At 41.6% G+C, this 21,693-nt stretch overlaps 2 protein-coding genes across 3 annotated transcripts in view; one reads left to right on the top strand and one right to left on the bottom strand.

Moving 5' to 3' along the window:
* PRPF38A (pre-mRNA processing factor 38A) overlaps window positions 1–9,802 on the bottom strand; it is a 94,460-nt gene extending 84,658 nt beyond the window's left edge. The window contains exon 1 of the mRNA XM_069232669.1: window positions 9,567–9,802. Within this exon, the coding sequence (XP_069088770.1) occupies window positions 9,567–9,696 (130 nt within the window). The 5' untranslated portion in view covers window positions 9,697–9,802. The remainder of the gene's footprint in view (window positions 1–9,566) is intronic.
* An 83-nt stretch (window positions 9,803–9,885) lies between these two features.
* The window catches only part of ORC1 (origin recognition complex subunit 1), an 87,510-nt gene continuing 75,702 nt past the window's right edge, over window positions 9,886–21,693 (top strand). Inside the window, exons 1-2 of one of the 2 annotated variants that reach the window (XM_069232668.1) lie at window positions 9,886–9,987; window positions 19,118–19,245. In XM_069232668.1, the coding sequence (XP_069088769.1) occupies window positions 19,128–19,245 (118 nt within the window). In that variant the 5' untranslated portion in view covers window positions 9,886–9,987; window positions 19,118–19,127. Of the gene's footprint in view, window positions 9,988–10,362; window positions 10,639–19,117; window positions 19,246–21,693 lie in introns of those variants that run through there. The other variant, XM_069232667.1, reaches the window with a different exon arrangement.

A 21,693-nucleotide genomic window follows, 5' to 3' on the forward strand; every position in this document is an offset into this window, starting at 1 on the left:
TCAAAGCGGCTGGAGCACACGCCCTTCTGAAGAACCTCCAAGTAGGCAAAGAAAATTACGTGGCAGCAAGATGACCCATCTCATCAAAGCCCATGATCATGCATTTTAAAGCTTTTTCGAGTTTCTCAACCATACTATTGGTTTGGGGCGATCAGGGCTGGTAAACTTAAAGGTAAACCCACACTCATTCCACATGGTCTTCAAGTACCAAGCGTGGTTGTGGCCACCACGAGTGCAGTTACCATCCTCAGAGGTATGGCTTTGGGGTACCCTGTCTTATGGTCTGCTGCAACCAGGATGAACGTGTCCCCCAAGTCAGTCTGGGATCCAGGAAACCGACAGCATTAATCCTAATCCTCAGAAAAGGTGTCCCCACAACTGGAAGTGGTATTAGGGGAGCTTTTGGCTGCCTTCCTGTCTTGTTGCTAGCTTGACAGCCATCACAGAGAGAATTATACTAAACCATCTTTGTTAAAAGCATCAAAATAAATACAGAAGTTGAACAAGCATCAACCAAAAAAAAATAAAACATTTCATCATAGTGACTGTCAATCAGTTCTGAAATTGTATTTACTGTTGATACTCTATTTTTAGATTTGTTCTAGTGGGGCATTTTTACATGGCAAACTGAGCAACAGGTCCTTACGCTAATCCCAACATCCGGTCTGTTGTTATTCAAACACTAGTCAGCTACAATAAATAACGGGGCATACATAGGATCTTTAACCTCAATTTCATGTGCAAAGCAAGGGAGAACAGATGCGGTGTTAATATCTGGTAGACGTAGGCCCTGAAAATGCATCAGGTAGAGTGGAATTCCAGTCTAAATATCGGCTCCACCAGAATACAACTGGGCTGGGTTCCCACACTACATTTTCTCTGGTGCTGCAAAATCAAACCCAATTGTAACGGGTTGCACAATTAACACTGCATTTTCCCCAAAATACCAATGTCCATCATGGCGAATATTTTGTTGCGGAAAGCAGGTCGGGCATAATCTCCGAACGTCATGAGCTGCAATTTTGGTAATTATATGCTACAATTTGAGAATGGTCCTACCATTGACCCCCATATATTGGTGTACTTTTTTTTTTTTTTAAGCATCTTGGTTTTTACACTGACTCGTCAGTTTTTGCACAGAAGTCCATGCTTCACATCTGGTTTCTCATTGTCAGGGCTTCTTATGTGCGCCAGTTTCATGGCAAGTTTCTTTTAACTGTCAATAGGTCTATTACAACATAGTATCTAGTAATGTGGAAGCCTCTTCAATCCTTGATAATTCCCAGCAACATACTTTTAGACTTTCAGTTCACTCCCCTGCCCACCTCTTTTTCAACAGTGTCCGCAATCACTTGCCAAAATCTAGATGCTACAGGGCAATCCCAAAACATGTGAAAATAGGTGCCTGGTGATGATTTCCATTTCAATTAGTTGAGGGCCTGTGCTCTTGCCATGCGCCACAATCTTGGTGGACTGTGATAATGCCATGGAAGTATTAAAATTGGATGATCCTGGGGCATGAGGATAGCACCAGAAATCTTAAGGCCATTTTAGCTCCAGCCCATTCGTCAACATCTAGCTTTCCCAAGTTACACTGCCACCTGTTCTTCAGGTTCACCAGTGGGACAAGGGAGTTAGCCACCAGTGATCTCTATAAACTTGAAATGCCTTTTTTTCCCAATTTTTCTATGACTAACTTTGCCTCTACGGCATTGCCTTCTTAACAAAAAAGCCCTCGTTTAAAAATCGGTCTACTAAATATACCGTAATAAACAAGCAATTTCTCACATGCAAATAAGACATGTCAAGTTTTGTACACCAATACCAAAGTGTTTGCAAATATGCGTCTCCTTCAGTTTGCCTCTATTACTATACAAGTGTACTTCAAGGGGCAGATTTCCCCATTGGGAACATTTTGAGTTTTAAAGACAACCTTCTCCCTTTATGTTCATAGTAAGTAAACACATAGTATTTCTGAAGTCTTGCAATATTATAACAATGCAATTTATCAGTCAAAAAACTAATTTTTTGAAGCAATGATTTGAGTTTGGTTCTGAAGGTAATTATTAAATCAAAGGCCACCCTCAATATTTGAGTACTGTTAGTTTTGATTAAAATCTCACTAGAGTGGAGTGAAAATTAAGCTTCACTTCAAGCATAGTGATGCAGAGTCAGCTGCTGCACTCACTGAGGCTTCCTCCAGAGAAGCTATTAGGGATGGCAAAGAACTGTTTCATATTAATCCTTCAACTTCTTTTGACCCATCTTAAAAGAAAAATCAAAGGTATTCTACATCATTAAATAGGATTGGGGTGCGGTTAGGCAAGTACATTTCTTTCAGTGCCAAACTATTTTGCATTCCCATACCACTGAAGAAGATATTTATACCTCTACATTTTTAAAGCATTGATAATCACTTTATGTATATGAATGTTCCAGGACAAGACGAAACAGAAATTGATTTCCAAATAATTGAATATTTGATCATTGTCTACCAGTAGTGAAGCAAAAAAAGCAATGGTTCTTCATAATTAAATTTTTCAGGGAAAGATGATTAGTGCTTCTAAAACAAAAAAGGGTTTAATGTTTTCCATGCATGTTTCCAGGTGTGACACTTTTTTAAAGATCTACTCTAGTCAAACTGAGAATATAATATTGTCTGCATTAAGCAAACAATTAAAAAATCAACCACCAATTCTAGGAGTGAATTATCCTGTCTTCTAGAACACATCACAAGTCTACCAGCTATAATGAGAGTAACAATGGGCAAGATGACAGCTTTGTTAAGACCATAGTTGCACCCACAGTAGTAGGTGTTGCAATTATTCAGGAGAGTAAGGCCCTCAGGATTTTTATCAGCTAGAACCTCTTCCATAGTGTGTGCCTATCAACCATATCAAATGCACTATGTAGATCTAAAAATTAAACGAATAGCAATTCTGTTAAACCAATTTATCTGTCATGCATAAGGCAGTTATCCGCTATTTAGAAGCCAGGATGAAACCCCATCTATTCAACCAGGATCATATTTTGGTCTGTCTGGACGGACGTTGATTAAAAGAATATCTAACAATGGTATCATGCATTTGTTACATGGGTCAAACATTGGCTCTATTTTGTAAATTGGGCAGACCAAACTCCTACTCCCAGAAGGAGGAAAAGGGTACGATATAACACTTTTATTGCATATTGGTATTAAAAAACTGCTCCTTTCATGTGGAGAGGGTTTTTGTAAGTCGGCTGGGCTTTTAGGTCTCCTTACTAAGAAGAATTAAACCAAAGGAGAGGATATTAGGTTGGCAGGGGGGTACTTGCTGCATCGATGCTTTCTGTGTCACTATTGTCATTGCAAAGTGCCTTTCTAGATGTACCCACAGATCTACAGAAATGGGCAAGACTTATTTTTCTCAACAAATTGCTTGAAGTAGGAGCCAAAATTCACTAGAAAGATTGTTCTAAGTTTAAGTAAAATGAATCTTACTTGGCTCCATGTCCATCCTTCACATTCAAGTTTCAATGTAATTGTGTTTTCATAAACAAACTATTGTTCTCATTTGTGTTCAAGCGCTCCATAATTTCATGGTTTATTTAGCTGCTACAAAGCTTTAAGTTGAGTACATCCAAATCTTTAAAATGTATATATTCAACTTCTTTTTATCATTTCTCTCACTGCTAACACCTAGACTACTATATAAATGTTGTGACTACCGGACCAAGGCTAATTGCATGTTGAAACCTATCAACACCTGGACAACACAAGGCTAACAGACACTCCCTCAACATAAACTGTTGTTGAATCTATAAAAAAGAAAAGGTGGTACTCAAATGTCTATAAAAACATAGATAGTCTCTTTCTGAATTAAATTAGGCAACAAGTCTTTTAAATTAAAATTAAGAATCCCATGCCAGGGAAAATTATTACTCACATTAAGAGTCGTTGGCAATTTCAATACTCTTGACATACTTGAGAAAAGAATAGTGCACAACATTGTCATTTATTGACGATTTGTTTCTACCAGACACTTTTTCTTTTAAACTGCCATTTCAGCTAAGTAATTTACTCAAGTCAATAATGTCAGGGTAATGTACACTGTATGTCATCTGACACCTTCATGCCACTGGCAATACTTCCGTAAAAAAGATACTCACATAGCAGCCTGAGATCATGAAATCAAAGGGAGTCAGAAAGGCCACCTTCAAGAAGATTATCAATCTAAATCTATGTGCCTACAGTAGCAGCGACCACCGACATCCAGAGAGCTGAATCTCAAAACTGGGAGCATTCACTTAGGGAATCAGGCATCTGTAGCCACAATCACCACTATTTATAGTGGTCTTTTACCTCTAGCAACCCCCATGCCAAAAATGCTGCCTCTTGTGAAAGGCAGGAGATAAAAGAATAACAAGTTGATAAAAGCTGATCTTAAGTCAACAAGCCAAATCTGTTGCACTTTTACAGATCGAGTAGGCAGCAAAATCCACAGAATAGAGTGGTGGGGATGTCTAAGTGCGGGTGGGGTGGTAGCATATGGTAGTGAGAGAGGAAGATAGAAACCACTTGCACTCGAAGGGAGTGCTCAAAAAATGAATCCCCTGATATGAACTGTGGATGGAAACATGTCACCCAATCAAATGGACTGGTAAAAAGCTAGGCTGCAGGGGAAGGACAAATGCAAGAAGAGGAATGAAGCAATTAATTTAGAAGGAAACAAATGAGCTTGCCAGGAATGCTAATGCCAACAAACGCTAAGCCTAACCAAATACCTTCTCTAAGTATTGGTGTTGGAAACAATAGGTTTTCTACAATAAACAGTTAAAGGATGTCTGCAGGAGGTGCACTGGCAAGGCAAAAAAATCGGTCTTGTACTTTGATTAAAACATTAGAAAGATTGCTGCAGTGGAAAACAAAACTGAAAACGATTGCTTTATCTATACTATGCATCTATGAGATCAAGAATTAATGTGAACTTGTACTTTCTAGTTGTGCAGTGTTATTTCACATACTACTGGTACCACCACAATGCCCACCTACCGTACACGAGGCCAGAGGAGGATCCGGCTGGAAAGATCTTGCTCTCCTCTGAACTGCCTCTGGGCCTACAAAGAGATCCTGATATTCAAACGTTGCCCCATACTAGTTGGGCCTGGGTGGAGCTTTGCAGATATTTCAGTGGGCGATTACTCTACTCTCCGGCATTACCTTTCCCTCATAATCTGTGGCTTCCTTTAACCCAAGAAAACCTTTTTCAACACTTCTTACAGAAACACACCTTATAAATACTTTGGGGATCTTTTCCGAGATGGACATGTCATCACACAATACATGCTAATTGCTTCTGGGACATCCACAGATATGGACCATTTCCTACTCCGCCACTTACACAACACGTTACGTGACAGGGTTCCCTTGTTGCCCCATTGACACACACAATCACAACCGCTGAGAGCCTCCAGGTGTTAAAAGGCTTGCCTAGCTCTCAAGCCCTGCATGACTACAGCCCACTCAGCGTGGAAAAACGACCTGGGTTACCCCATGCCATACAAGACATGGTCCCATTGCTGCATGCAAACCAAGCTTATCCCCCCCAAAAAACATAGATATAAACTACCGCATTTTAAATTCCCCCATCGCGCTTACACCACCCCACAGGGCCTTGCCAGAATCAATCCCACCCGTTCCCACCACTGCCAGAAGTGCGGCTCTGCACACGTCAATTTCCTACATCTTGTGTGGGCTTGTCTTAACATTCAGTACTTCTGGCTCCAAACTCTGTCTTCACTCTCCACTATTCTTGAACCCCAGTTGGAACCAGTCCCCCTGCTGGACTACGTTAAGCCTCTACTGCCCACCACTGATGCTTTGCTGCCATGGCACTAATGCTACCTAAATGCTGTATTGCCATCTGCTGAGGCAGTGGTTGCTCACCCACCAAGGATGAATGACTTAAAGACATGATTTACTGTGATACCACCAGCGAAGTCTATGCTGCCCTGCAATACCCCACACCTAGGCCTAAAAATGTTTGGCAACCTAACACGTTTATCTGCTCACTTTGGCCATTGTTGATTGTGGTGAAGATACTGATTAAAGCCCATACTGTGTACAACACATTGACATGCCCTGTTATCAGTATAGGGAAAGGTGCGGAAGACATTGTGACGTGAAGGGTTAATTAGCTTGAGCAGTGTAGATGAGCGTGATGCCTGCTGAAACATCCGAACAACGTGGAAAAGTTCATGATATTATTTTCAAGCTTGTTTGTGTAGGAGACTCCGTCTCAACCTTGAGAACGAGAGTAAAGGGAGAAGATGGAATGAAAACAAAGGCTGGGGGAGGGCAGAGCAGCCAAGAGACAAGTGCTGATAACATAGCTAGAAAATGCCAGAAAGAGATAGAATCCAAGCTTTGAGTTATTTAAGCACTGAAGTGCGGGTGAGGGATTTGAAGCTCACAGATGGGGTTGTGAAAGCTGCCATGGCCCAGCGCTGCCTCCCTGTTTTGCTGTTCAGAGACCGTGACGCTTGAGGGGGAGAGAGGTCCAAGCAGGCGGTAGAGGGCTTCCCAGCATGTCGTGGAATAAGTTAAGTTCCACACAGGGATGAAATGCCTTTGTTTCTCTGCTCTATTCTTATGATTGATTATTATGCTTGCACTGTGTTTATAATCTGAAGTATTCAGCTTGTTTATATTTTGCTTTCTGAACATCGTAGTGTGAGCTTGCTGCAGTAATTGAAACATGCATTTTGGTATGCAGTTAATCAAAGCTAATCTGAAGTATTCAACTCGTTTATATTTTGCTTCCTAAACATCGTTTTGTGATGCATTTTGGTATACAGTTAATCAAAGCTTGTATCTGTCAATGAACTCTTTGCTTATATATATGCATAGATGCTCTTTGTAGTGTACTCATATATAAATAGATGCTTTTCATTGCTATTCTTATTCTACTATTGTTGATGTGCAAATACATATATTCACCTGAAATTCTAGTAAAGCTAAATTGTATTCATAATTGGCGTGTGGTCCTTCATTGAGCGTCCTTATTGACTTTTACCGAACAGGTGTCAACCAGTCACCTGGATAAGACACCCTGCTTGTAGTACTTGTCTACCCCTCTTCTCCATCGCCCCTCCACCCCACAGTAGTGCTCGACACGTGACTCATACCCAGCTGTTTGACTGTATCTCAACTTCTCTTCTTCTAAAACTTCAAGAATAAAATTAGAAAAAGAATTGTGTGACATTCAATGCACTTCTCAAATGTAAAGAACCTCCTCCACAGCCAAAGGACTACCAACCCATCTCACTGCTCCCCTTTACGGCCAAAGTCATTAAGAAGGCAGTCAACAAACAACTCACCCCCTTCCTGGAAACCAACAACATCATGGATCCCTCTCAGTTAGGATTCAGAAGCAATCACGCACCGAAACCACCCTCCTCGCCGCCACAGACTAAATCCGCACCCTCCTCTACCGAGGTGAGACCGTTGCCCTCATCCTCCTGGACCTTTCTGCCACCTTCGACACAGTCTCACACGACACACTACGCACCCGCCTCCATGACTCCGGTATCCAAGACTCAGCACTGCAATGGCTCTCCTCATTCCTCACTGGCAGAACACAGGGGGTCCGACTCCCCCCCTTTCTCTCAGAAGCCATCAAGATCAGCTGCGGCATCCCCAAAGGATCCTCGCTGAGTCCCACCCTCTTCAACCTCTACATGACCCCACTAGCCGCCATCGTCAGAAGCCACGCACTCAACATCGTCTCCTACGCAGAGGATACCCAACTGATAGTCTCCCTCACCAACAACCCGACCACCGCCAAAAACAATTTCCACGAAGGAAAGAAAGCAGTCGCCGCCTGGATGAAAGAAAGTTGCCTCAAACTGAACTCCGACAAAACAGAAGTCCTCCTCCTCGGCGCCACACCCTCCGCCTGGAACGAGTCTTGGTGGCCTTCTGCCCTCGGAAACGCCCCCACCCCCACTGACCACACCTGCAACCTAGGCGTCATCTTAGACTCATCACTCTCAATGGACCGACAGGTGAGCGCGGTCTCATGGGGTTGCTTCCACAACCTACGCATGCTTCAAAAGATCTACAAGTGGATCCCCACCGAAGCCAAAAGGACAGTCACCCATGCCCTTGTCAGCAGCCGCCTCGACTACGGCAATGCTCTCTACGCCGTAACCACTGCCAAGACCCGGAAAAGACTACCACGCATCCAGAACGCCTCCGCGCGTCTCTTCAATAATGCCCCATGACACAGCCACACTTCCGACCTACACTGGCTGCCTATCGACAAGAGAATCACCTTTAACATCCTGACCCACGCCTACAAGGCCCTACACCACGTCGGAACAGCCTACCTCAACCACAGACTCTCCTTCTATACTCCCGCCAGACAACTCTGCTCTGTCGACCAGGCCCTCGCCAAGGTCCCCTGCATCTGGAAAACCACCGCCGGAGGAAGATCCTTCTCCCACATCGCCGCCAAGACCTGGAACACCCTACCCATCCACCTGAGGAAATCTCCCACCCTGTCTCAGTTCAGGAAGGACCTCAAGACCTGCCTCTTCGACTGATCCTTATCTCCCTCCCCCCTTCCTCTCTCAGCGCCTTGAGACCCTCATGGGCGAATAGCCACGCTCTGCAAATCCCTGATTGAATGAAGTGCAACCATAAACCGAACACTCAATAACATGCGATGAAACAGAAATACTCCTCTGCTTGGGGTCAAGGCCCATTGTGAATAGTTTAAAGGATTGGTCAAAGTAGACCTTTCAGACACGTGCACTGTCAAGCCAGACTTAAAAACAGCCTACAGCTGTCCCTCAGCCACCGGCCAATCGTTCAGTACCCACCTTTGACACTGAGGGCATGATACCCTGGGAGCAGGGGTTAGCACATATCTTGGCAGACTGCTCGATATAGCTTCTCATAAGACAACAAAATACATTGGGCTGGCGTGAGTTACAGCTACTGTAAAAGACACAAGCTCATGCAGACAGGTCTTCTTTCACTCGAACAGCCGGTGATGTAACTTCTTCCATCTAGCCACACTAGCTATGGCAACCCTAGGAGGGCTAATAAGAACACCAGCTGTGTACAGACATGAGACTAGATCTCCAATCATACCCTTACTCAACCCTTCATGGAAGTGGTCCATAACACTTGTGTCGGAGTAGATGGCGTCCCGCTTAAGGTTTTGTCAAGACCTGCATGTATCTCTTCTTCTGTACCTTCATATGCGACTTCTGAATAGTTTAAAGCCATTTAAGACCTGGACGTTTGTTGATCTAGGTGCGCCCAGATGCTTTAACTGTGGAGTATTCCGTAATCATCTATAAACTGCTCCGCGATGTGGATGATCACCTCAAACGTATTGGGCGCTAGGAACGACGTATAGCGTTGTGGAAAGCAAATGTGAGCACTAAATGCAGCTATTTGGAGCATAGCACTTGCAGAAAGAGGGGAAGCGACACATTAAAACGCTTTTTACTGAAAACTGGGGCTAGAGTAATGAACAGAAGAGGTGCTCTCTGCCTGAAGTGGCCCTTCTCACCTGTGAGACCGAAGCACTCCTCTTTCCAGTACTTGGACTCGTAGATGCGAGTACGGATAATCTTCTCCACCAAGTACTGTGGGTTGGTCCCGTGGATACTGTGCGCGTCTTTCACTGTACGGTTAGCCATGTCAGAAAACTTGATTCGACAGACCAGCCAGCGATCCTCTGCTGGCGCACTCCAACAGCATCACTACATTCACCACTACCACCTCCGGCTCAGCGGCGTGACGACACTTCCTATTAAAACATAAACAAAGTCGAGCTAGACTGAAATTGTTGAGTTGCTGCCATCCTAGGGTCAGGCAAATTCTGATGACGAGGCGTCACACGGTCCGGATTTCCGTCGCAGTACTCAACTGTTTGGCTGTCACCATTCCGCCTCCACGCAAGACCACAGCGCCGATCTAGATACGATTAGGTTAAGTGACTTTCGAAAATGCTTATGTAGCCCCAATATTTGAGGGGGATATACATGTAGTATGCATAGAGAATGCATGTTTTGCAATTCACTCCACAACAAATGTTTTCCACTTAGTTTAAATAATATTGTACAGTGGTTACTCTCTATTAGTAATATTTTTTGGCAAGAGAAACTGAATATGAGTCTTTTCAAAGCACGTGTTTTTTTCTTTTCAATTTCAAACCTCGTGAGCAAAGAAGAAGCTGCACCTTTCCAAGATGGCTGTCATTGTGCATTTCATTAGATTACCGGCCTTTTTAAGTTTGACATGATAGTCTGTCATTTGTGTTTATGGCGCTTGGCGCGAAATTCCAGCCTGCTGTCTGCCTGCTTGATTTGTACCTAAACTTGTTAGTGTGCGCGTGGGCGAGTGCGTTCCGGCTGTTTGAGTGCAGCTGGTGTTAGACTGGAGAATAGATTTGTTTACACCTCTTAGTAGCTAGCATCGCAGACAGGACACACTGAACTTGGACAGCAAAATCGCCCTCAAGCACTCGCTGCAAAGTTCAGGATGAGCAAGTATTTCACTCGAGTCAGGCGAAGGCGCTGCTACTCATGGGCCGGGGCAGCCCAGCTGCGTGACCGCAAGCTCCACAACATGCATTATGGGTGAGTGCCTGGAAGTGAGAGCTAACACGTTGTAGTAGAACTTGCCTGATCACGGAGTCTGCATTTCAGCCCCTGTTTAATTTTACACCGAGGATCAATCGGAGAGGAAGTGGCGCAACACCCAGAGCCCCCAACTGTGTAGCTGAGGAGCCAGGTTTCGAGCCTCGCCTCAAAGTCCTGTTATTCTGGGCAAATCACTTAATCTCCCCTTGCCTACCAAGCAATGAATGTGTTCTTGTGTAACGTAACTGGTTCTTTAATACCTTCAGGCTCGGTTCGCGCGATTTATAACTGCATTAAAAATGCTCTATGCATAGATAACTTACCATCATTAAATTAGGGCACCATGTACAGCGAATTTTAATGTCAGACGTGTCAAGTCAGTAGCCGCAGGTTACCTGTGTCGGCCGCTTTCAAATTTAAACACCCAGCGAATTGCAGATTCTTCTAGCTATCGGCGAAGAAAAGTCCTGCTTTAATTAAAGACAGAGGAAACTAACCTTGTACAGTCTTTCTTCATGCTCTTTATTGAATAGCACCGGTGCTTTAAATGGGCCGGTGCTTAGTGCCTGCACTTTTTGACTTTGAGAGGTAGAGTGGCAGGACTTTTCGACAGAAGTGCAATACTTTTAATTGAAGAGTACAACCACTTGTCTTAAAAAAACAGGTTCTCTAGTACAGGGTACCTACACTTCTGTTTTTCAGTTTCAAGCCGTGAATAGCTCCTTCAAAGTTCTACATTTCCCATGATCCTTCTCTTTTGGAGAGGAAGTGACACCTCAGACCGTTGTCTGGTTAGTTGTGATTAGCGCTAGGAATGACTGTAAATAATGCATTACCACCATAATCGAGGCTCTCTAGAGGTAGATACATTTTTGGTACACTCTGTAAGGGTAAACTGGACCCCCAGTGACAAGGCAAGAAATACATTGTAGAAATATCCAAAGATCTAATGTCACCAGATTTTCCAAACTATACCAGACAGAGACACTTAACCGGTTTGCCAGATAATAAATTCAGAGACAGGCTATAATTTTCACATGTTTGGAACATTTGTAGAAACAAATTCCCATCCCCTAGCACAGAACACCTTGTTGTATGAGTGTTCCCATATCTAATTCCCTTCATCAACTTGCACTTCTCAGGCTGTTCCCAAACTGGTTTACCATCTGTTTTCTGCTAGCCTGTTGATGACCTGTACCAATTAATAGTCCTACAGGACTTCTGACCAGCCAGCAAAAAAACTAAGAAATTTAAGTCATGTGTCATATGATGAATTGTTATCCACATCTCGTTCTATACACCAGCTATTCCAAATCTCCCAGGCTGAATTATATGCCTTAAGTGTACCTTGTGCCAATGTCGCTTTGATATACCCTGTAGCAGGTGCCGAAAGTACTTGAATTTTATGAAAGTCCTTGAATATTATGCAAGCAAACTGAGAGGTTCTATGCCACCAGTGTCAGGTTGCCCTCCAGAACAAGCTTGTGATATCGCCTCTGAAGAACCCTACAAATTGGGTGAAGCCCTGCGTTCGGCTTGGGTAATACAGCACAAGCTCCAACAGTGATGGATACCAAGGCTATGATGTCCAGAGTGATGCAACTAAGACCACACTTTGTGACTTCCTGCATACCTTTGCTACACATCTGGGGATTATGATAAATATTGACAAAGCATAGTCATTTCCATTGGACAGATCCTGAACACTTCCAGATCAGGCCTTTAACTGAAATACCTCTAAAGCTGGGTTGTGAATCTGGAAGAAAACATAGACCTATGTCAACTAGCCGCCCTATCATGCTTAAGACCTTGAAGGTGTGCTCATTCAGGCACCAGTCATTGTTATCCTAAAGGTTCTTGAATACCAGTCTGCCACTCAGTTGTGTGGTCCTGGATTATACTCTGCTTTTAAAGGCATCCCATGATGGAGACATAACGTCTTGAGTGCCCTGGCATTCTGCAAGAGCCCAGGTTTTATGTCCCCTGGTCTGTTTATTTACATGACCGCTGTTGGATTGTGCATGCACAGAAATTGTAAAGGAACCCGCAAGAAGTTCTAAACTATTTTATCTGCATTGACAACTCCTTCCTGGAGCATCATCCGCCAGTCGAGAAGGTGCCACAACCCAGATACTTGAATCTGATTGTAATAGTTCATCTGGGGAAGTTGGAAAGATGGCCCTTCTGTTCCAATCATCTGTATGGCACAATCACCAGACTATCTTCTTTTTTTGCTTCTATATCCCATCAGAACCATCTCTGAGTATTCTAGGCCCCTTTGTAATTGTCTTATATTTAACTGTTTGGAGAGCCCTGTAATGAAGGGCTCCTGGAAAGATCACCTGAATCTAGGGTAAAAGAAGGCCCATCAGCCTCACCAGCCACCGGAGAAAAATCTAGTGCAGAGTTATCGCTATCCTTAATGCTTTTTTTTAATGAACTTTAATTTTGCCTCTGGGAATAAAATGGCTTCTTTGTCTGAGTCTTCTTGGAACCCCAAAAGCTCCATCTTCTTTGATGGCTTCAAATCCAATTTCTTCATATTTAGCTAAATCTTAGAGACTGGATTCATTTTGTGACCATTTGTACTTGCTTCAGTAAGAGATTTTCTTGGCCTAGTAATATCAAGTTGTTCAAATATACCACTGTCCTCAACCCTTTGTACCTGGTAGTTACAGCAACTGGTTTGATCTGCTAGGGAAGGCACCACTGAGCAGGGGATAGACCGAAAGAAAGTAACTTGAAACTGTACACCCGTCTTCGCCAAACAACCTGCAGATACTTCTGATGACCAGGACAAATCGGTACTGTCAAATAAATGTCCTTTAAATCTAGACTCCTCATCCAGTCCCCAGGAAGAGTCTATCTCATGGGACTGACCAGCGTCTCCATTTTCAGTTGGTGCTAAAGGACAAACTGGTTTAGGCCTTTTGGATTTATTACTGGTAGGAACTTTTTGTTTTTCTTTTGAACGAAAGTTAAATTGCTTACAAACCCCTCTGTGTGTAACTAACACGTTACAATAGCCCTTTCTGGATCAGCTGCTGTACCTCCAAAGAAATTAACTTTGGAAGAACGTCGGGCTGTAGTATTAGTACTGCTGATGGTTGAAGTAGGGTTTGACATAACAGGAACCTGCCATCAAAGTGAACCATGTATATACCAGCCAGGGAAGAGACCTGATGAAACACACTCTTCAGTGAGGAGTGGGCTTTAGCCAGTGAAGCAAATACATGCTCATGCTGACTAATGTCTTATAAAGTTGTGACCAAATAAACATAATTGGTTATTCAGTCTAGCTTCAGAATCGGCCCCAACTTTGGATAAAGTCTAAGTGAACGTCTTTTGCACCTTTCATAAGGCAGTCCAGCATTTAAATTACCCAGAAAACATTGACCTTTGTGCCCATCTGGATATTACTTCTGGGTCTAATGTCTCACTCATATTTTTAGCTTGCTCATTTAGGTACACGTTTTTTGTCCATGGCCACAGATGTCCAAAATGTTGCCTTGGCATGGCGATTAGGCTCTGTCCACTCCCTTTCTGGGGTCCTTATCAACCGTGCTCAGGAAAGTGACAATTTTAGTGTCCAAAACAGGGGTCACAGCCTTCTTATCGCACCCTCATTTTAGATCTTGGTGCTCAACCAATTTGTGTTTTGATTATTGGCAACGGAGACATCAGGACACAAACCTTAATCTTCAGAGTGCGCTTTTTCTCAAAAAGCTCAATTACAGCACTGCAGACCTTATGGTTTCATATGAGCCCTAAACATTTCCAAATTAGCAATTATTTTTTAAAAACCGAAAGCTAAAGTGCCTGGTTTCAGAAACTGTCTGGGCTTCAGTCTGGAGAAATAAATCAGTAACTCCCAACGCGCTGCAAGCATATTCAAGAAAAACAAAGCTTTACAAAGCAAATGTGCTTGGAATACTTAAATGTTTACACAAAGAGCATTTGCAAACCAAGGCTGACAAACTGTCCCTTTCTTATCCTAACCACCACAGTGGATTCTGTTTTTTTAATATTGTTAATTTCTGCCCGGGACAGTAGGATCATGGAAAATATAGTGCTTTTGAAGGTGCTGTTCAATAAACAGCAATAAGAGAGATTGCGTAAAATGAGGCTCCTGTTTTGTAATGAAACCAGGCTTGCACTAGCAAACACAGTGATCTACAGGCTGTCACAGCCCACCAGACGTTGCTGCAAGCCTTCTATGTAAGCTTGCTATGTTTTCGACAAGTGCCTCCTACATCCTGGGCTTCTCTGCAAGTTCAAGGTCAGGCAATTCTCTCGGCCTGCGCAAAGAGACCAATTCAACCTGCATAGGACAATGCCGCCCTAGCTTTTGAGACTGTCTACTTAGTATTTGCACTGCGGTGTATTTTTTTTTTTAGTATTTTCATTCTCAGTTGATTTTAGTAGCTTTTGGTATTGTGTTCTTAATATGCATTTTATGCCTTACATCTAGATTCTTCTTGGGGAAACTTAGTATAGATTGGTTATTTTAGGTGTTAAAAGGGTAGGTGATTAATTATTAAACAGAGAAGAGTTTGAAAATTCAGTGTGACAAGTCATTTTGTGCAAACATGCAAATGCATGATGAGGTGAACAGGATTAGTATGTGGTTAGGAAATGTTATGTTATGAGGCGAGTGTATAAAGAGCTTAAAAGACAATCAGATTTAGCGTTTGGTGGTTAATAAGAAGTGGGTGGCATTAGGAGAAACCTTCAATAGGGGGCTGTCCGAAGGACCTAGGAAAGATTGATTGTTATATGCGAGGCAAGTGCTGTCTATATATTGTGGCATCTCTGGTTTTACTTTTGACTGTCAGTGTTGAACTTCGTACTTTTCTAGGTACTTGGTCTTTCTAATGTGAGGAATCGTGTTATGCTGTATGTCAGAATAGCTGTCCCTTTGGGTCTGACAAATAAGGTTTGGAGAAGTGGGTCATCACTGCAGTTTGTATTTATCGTTCTGCTGTGCTCTTCTTTGGAAAATACTTGGGTGTCATGTTTGTAGAGGGATTCGGTTAATCTGTTTCTCCCTTGATGTTGGTGAGAGGATGTTTATAACAGGATTGGGCTTATTTGGATTTCTCTTGGTCCTCTAGGGTAGTGCAGGATGAGTGATTCTCAGTGGCGCTACGCTGTGCTGGTAGGGAATTCTGTATTTTGTTAGCTTGAATGGGGAAAATAGTGGCACAAATTGTTTTCTTCCTGTCAGTTGAATTTATGAGACAGTGGCAGCCTAGAACGCAAGTTCCTAAGCCAGAAGTATTTTGTGTTTTTTTGATTAAAGGGATTTTGGTCCTTTGCTGTTTATCATTCTACGAGTTATACGTAATAGCTTGAAGGAGGATTTTGGAATGCCTTCAGGACAGGAGCAATACCAGTTTGTAGCATTACACTTAGATCTAGTCTTGCTTCTGAATAATATCTGCATCTTCTCATGGTTGAGAGTGGAATGCAATAGTATAGTCTGTTAGCGTAATCCGTTAAGGGAGGACGAGTTATGTTGTTGCTGCTACCTTTCAAAGAAATGTCTGATGTGCAAAAATTGCGTCTGTTTTTTATTGTTTAGAAACTTGTTACAGGCAGTTTGAATGCTTGACCCCTCAAAGAGATTGCTGCGTCTCAGACATAGCCAGTATTTCATACTACATTAGCTATTTTTGTATCAGTTCCCATTTTACCAACAAGAAAGATACAGACTCATTACTTTTCCATTCACAGAAGATCAATGTTTTAGTTATTGAAGCATTTAACTTGAGGTGATTCCACGTCATGAATTGATCTTTACTATGAGGCAACTGTTGATTTTTGATTTTCCTTTGGTGTCCATGTTGATAATTGTGTGTGTCATCTGCCTAATAGTAGTCAATGACTTCAAAACTGTTGAGGAGGTCTGGTATCCATTTTGCGTAGATGTTGAAATGTTGAGTCAAGTAAGTGTTGGAATGTAGCCGTTACATGATAGATTTGTGTGCAGCTCCTGTTTTTAAGCTCTAAGGATTTGATGAAAATGGGTTATATTAACCAGGCTACGAAAAAAATCTCCTTGCCCACTCGCTATGGTGAGTCAGATTTTATCAGCATGAGATAATTTTAGGCCAGCTGGTCCGTTATGGTGAGAGAGCTCCAGCTGGCAACGAACAGTTGTACTAAGGGCAAGTCAAGGGTCATGTGTACTCTAAAAGTGGGCTAGATTCTTATTCTACATGGAGCAACAGTTTACACTATTAAATCAAATGAAATAATTTTTTGGTGCGCCAAAAATGCTAAACTCACATATTAGAAGGTGCTTTCATGTGATAATGAAGAAAAAAGCGTCTCAGTGAAATATAACAATTTACTGGGATTACACAAATTAAGACCAGTAGGTTATTCAAGTCACTAGACCAGCAGGTCTAGTAACATTTGTATGATTTTTTATTTATTTATTTATGTATTTATTGAGCCTTGATTTATGTAGGACCTTTTCTTTGAGGTAAGAGTAAATCTAAGTACTGTCTGTTCCGACTTCTTTGATTGTTAGAATTAAGGTGTCATGGTGTATTGTCATAAACTCCAGAAGTAGTAATGCTGCAGTACCGTTTTTGTTGACTGTTTTTTAATTCATCCCATATTGCTATTAGAGCTGATTCGGTTCCTTTTCCTGGACATAATCATGTGTACTAGTCTGAGTACTGTTAATTTTCTTCTATGATTTCTGAAATTTGGGGAAATGTTGCTTTCCGCACAGGTTTGCAAAGGAAAGGTGATTGGATATTATTCTCTAGCCTCTAATATTTTGTGGGTCTAAGTTGTTTTCGTTAGGTAATGGCCATCTGTATGCTTTCTTCAATTCCTTCTGTAAAAGTCCTACGTCTAAGTAGTAATTGATAACATTTCCGAGTGAAATATCTGAAGATGTTGATAGAAGAAAAAGAAAATCAGCAGTGAAGGGATCTGATGGGCAGCCAGCAGGGCTTCTGTTTTTTTACCAGGTCCTTAAGTTCTGAGGTTGTAATTTCTTGAAAACATGAAATATGTGGATAATGTTCTGAGGTTGTATTGTTTGTTTGTATAATTGGGATGCAATTGTTTTTCTTGATTGTTACATATTATTCCTGTATGTCCGTGTTAAATTTAAATTAAAGAAAATGAATCATTCATTGGGGGTAGGAGTGACTGAGTATGCCAATTCAACTATGTAAAAAAAGGAGAGAACATACACTTTACTACTGGTTAGCAGGAATGAAGTGCAGAGTTCCAAAGCCAGCAGAAAATACATGGTCCACCAAAAGATTGAAAATCTGAAGTTAACATGCAGAAAAGGTGGATTTCCGACAGGTCACTTTGGTTAACAATTATTATTTTTTTTTTTAGCTTATTGAAGAAGACTTGTGAGATAATGTGGTGATGTGGCTGCTTTCTGGATTGCAAAATTCCAATAGAATTTTGTAGAGTTCCTTGGTTGGGCATTTGCCATTGTCGATACTGCTTGAGTAGTGGATTTGTTTTATTTATTTTTTATGAATCATTTGTACATTCCCTGGTGTCTGTGTAGACTAATTTTCTCCTAAAGGTCCCATTGAAGTGTTGAGATTTCCTTTTACATTGTTTTAGCTTTTCATTCATTTAAGGAACGTTTTTTTAAAAAAAAATTTTTTTTTACTTGCTTTGCAGTTCTTTACAAGATTAGTATGCCAATATCTATGGTCATCCATTCATAGAGTTTCTCAACTACATTTATTGTCAGCGATTGCATGTTTGGGGTTAGATTACATTCCAGCGATTGCATGTTTAATTTGTTCCTTTGTAAGTAGTTGTGGGGTGGTGGGATTCAGTTGAGGGATCTTGAGTGAGGAGAGGATCTGGTGGTCAGCCCTTTGTGACTAGTGAATTTTATTTAACTGCAATTAGTTCTGGGTTGAAAAATATAGCGTGCTATATATGAACAGCCAAGTGGGTGGGTCCAGCGGGGATCTGTTATAAGTTGTGTGTGTTGAGCACTGATATGACATTTAGTTGAGACGTTTTTGGTTTATCAAACTTGATGTTTAGGTCACAGAGTATAGATATATTGGAGATTTTGGTTGACAGATCTGGTACTGCTTAACACAAAGAAAAATCATACAATGCATCTATAATGGAAAGAAGCATACACCCCTGTTACACATTAACTCATTTCCTTTAATAATCATTAAGGTAGTTTACTTGCTCACCACCAACGTTGCTATAAGGTGAATGCAGTTGTATATTGTCATGTCTTACTTGGTTACAAAAAACAGGTAAATTGAAAACTTGTTTGCTTTTTTTTATGGTCAGACTTTGATCTGCTAGCTGCCACTCACCCATTGTAAGTGTATATGCCGCATAGATGTGTTTATTATTATTAAATTTTTTATTTTTTTACATGCCTCTTGGGTTTGGAGTGCGTGGTTTGTACCTCATTCCTTTAAATTTTAATGTGTCTTTGTACCTTTTTTAGGGGACTTTTTATGAGTTCAGAAGAAAATCCCAAGGGAACCTACATAAGCAATGGAGATTATATCCTAGTAGAAGGAGATGACCCTGATCGACCGTACGTGGCCAAACTCCTGGATCTATATGACAATGGTATAAGTCAATACATTTTATTGATATTGGACCCTCTTCTTAAGTCTAGATTCTTCTTCTAATGTTTTAAAGACATACTCATTGCTGTTGTATTGAGATCACAAACAAGTGTTTTAATATAAGTTGGTAAGGACAACTGCCATTAATTGTCCCTGTTATAGAAACTGCGCACACTTTGAAACTACCTTTCAACACTTATATTTTTTCTTCTTTTCTGCTTGTTGCCAAATTGCATCAATGACGAAATCATGTGGCTATAGCTCAGTTTGAATTTAGGCCTCGTTGATGGGGTGGGTGGGACAATCGAAATGTGTACTACCCTAACATTGAATGGCCCTCCCTTGTTTCTCATAGTCACAAATGAATACAGAGAGGCTTTTACAACCGAAAATTGGCATGATTAAAGTTGGACATCCAGTTTCTAGGCAAAACATTAGAACAGTCTTTGATCCATGTCACACACTGTTCTGAGCGGTTATTGTGGTATAGTGTTTCACCTACAAGAGTTACATGTATATGCAGTGCGAGGAAGACTTCTGCCCGTCTTTACCGTGACTGCAGTAGGAATCAATGTCTGATTATATTTTTATACTTTAAGTTCTCTCAGTGCAAAAGTTGTTTGAAAATTTCTATGAGTGTCAGTCCTTTTTTCACAAATAACGTATTGGCCTCTTCCAGTATTCTCCGTTTCTAAAACACTGTTGATAATAAACATTTCACTAGCACCCCCAAATTTCACACATCCTTCCAACAGTGAATTGACATCCTGGCATGAACTGATGTATAAAAGTGCCTGGTTGCAACAGAAGTGCCTTTTCACGTTACATAGAAATACTCAGTCCATTGTCTTTACGTGCCCTCCTAGTTATATAATTATACAGCTTAAGAAATATAAAACATTTATTTTGTAACAATACCTTTTTGGCATTAGAGCACAACTTTTCTTTGCTGTGTCTACTTCTCAATACTTATTTACCATAAAGTTCTCTTTTGTTTTCGTCATTGCAAAAACGGGTCTTATGTAAAGCGCTCAGCCACTCGCCTCGTTGGTGATACAGCAAGCATCAAATAAATAAAATTAGCATGTAATTAGTGGAGGTGAGTGGATTTGTGGCTCAAGCGCAGATAGAAGGGCATACGATCAAATTTGTTATGAGAAGGTCAGAAGAAACGGACAAGTTCTTAACAGGAAGTATGGTCAATTCAGGTAAAACCCTCCTAGTAAGGATGGTGGGAGCAAATATAATTGCACAATTGAAAATGACTTAGGAAAGGCACCGAGAGCAACTGTAGTATAAGAGTAAAGACTGCACTAGAGGTTAAACAACTCTGCCGTGTTACACAATCAAGGTAAGAAAAGATATGGGGACCTGATTGTCGTTAGTATATATATATATATACGGGTTAGCACTAGCATTATTTATTGCAGTTTGGGCTTAATATTTTTTGAAGATGAGAAATAAGTTGAATTGCATGTCTGTTATATTCCATTCATTTTCAATTTATGCAAACAGGTATGGAGGTAGGGGTGTATATATAAGGGGCAGGGCTTGAAAATATGGGCCTTCTATCCAGTGGTTCCCAACCTTTTGATTTCTGTGGACCCCCATTTTAACATTAGTGGAACCCAGGGACCCCCACTGAATCATCATGAGAATCCGGGGACCCCCGCCTGAGTCATTACTGGAAGCTGGGGACCTAATTTGTCAATATTTGTTAATATTTTTTAATTTTCTAGGCTCTCGCGGACCCCCTGAGAAGGCTTTGTGGACCCCCAGGGGTCCCCTGACCACAGGTTGGGAACCACTGTTCTATGCAATTACATTGCAAACTGTTTACATTCAGTGATTTGGGGATCATGACGCCTGTCTGAAATTCGATACATTTACTGTTATGTTACAATATATGCTAATTACCTGTGCCCATCAACGGGACAGGTATTCGAGGACCAGTGAAACTTTGTGGACAACTCATTTAAATTACCCCCCAATACTAACCATCTTGCACAAATTGCTGGTCATCAGAGAACTGTAACATATTCCACCCTGTGCGTCCAAAATATTCACATGCTCAGAACTCCTTTATAGCTATTTCTGCTTAATAGGTGTAGAAAGGACAAACGCACCACTCTAGAAATCCAGGCAAGGGACTTGGAGGAGGCACACAATCGTTCGGGCTCACATAAAGCTAAACGGCAACTCATGCTAGCCAGAAAGCAACTTAAAGCATTAGATATGGATAAAGCAGGGTGCGCTATCCGCTGCACTAAGCAAAAGTACTATGCCAGAGGCAATAAGGCAGGACGATTACTTGCCCACCGACTAAGGGTCCAAATACAAAGAAATAGAATAACCAACATTTCCTGGCCACTGGGACGAACCTCTCACATTCAAGGAGTTCTGTGCCAGCCTGTACACCTCTGGCAAGCTAAGCCCTGATGAAGCCTCT

This window comes from Pleurodeles waltl, chromosome 4_2, assembly GCF_031143425.1.
Source record: "Pleurodeles waltl isolate 20211129_DDA chromosome 4_2, aPleWal1.hap1.20221129, whole genome shotgun sequence".
In the NCBI taxonomy this organism is placed as follows: Eukaryota; Metazoa; Chordata; class Amphibia; order Caudata; family Salamandridae; genus Pleurodeles; species Pleurodeles waltl.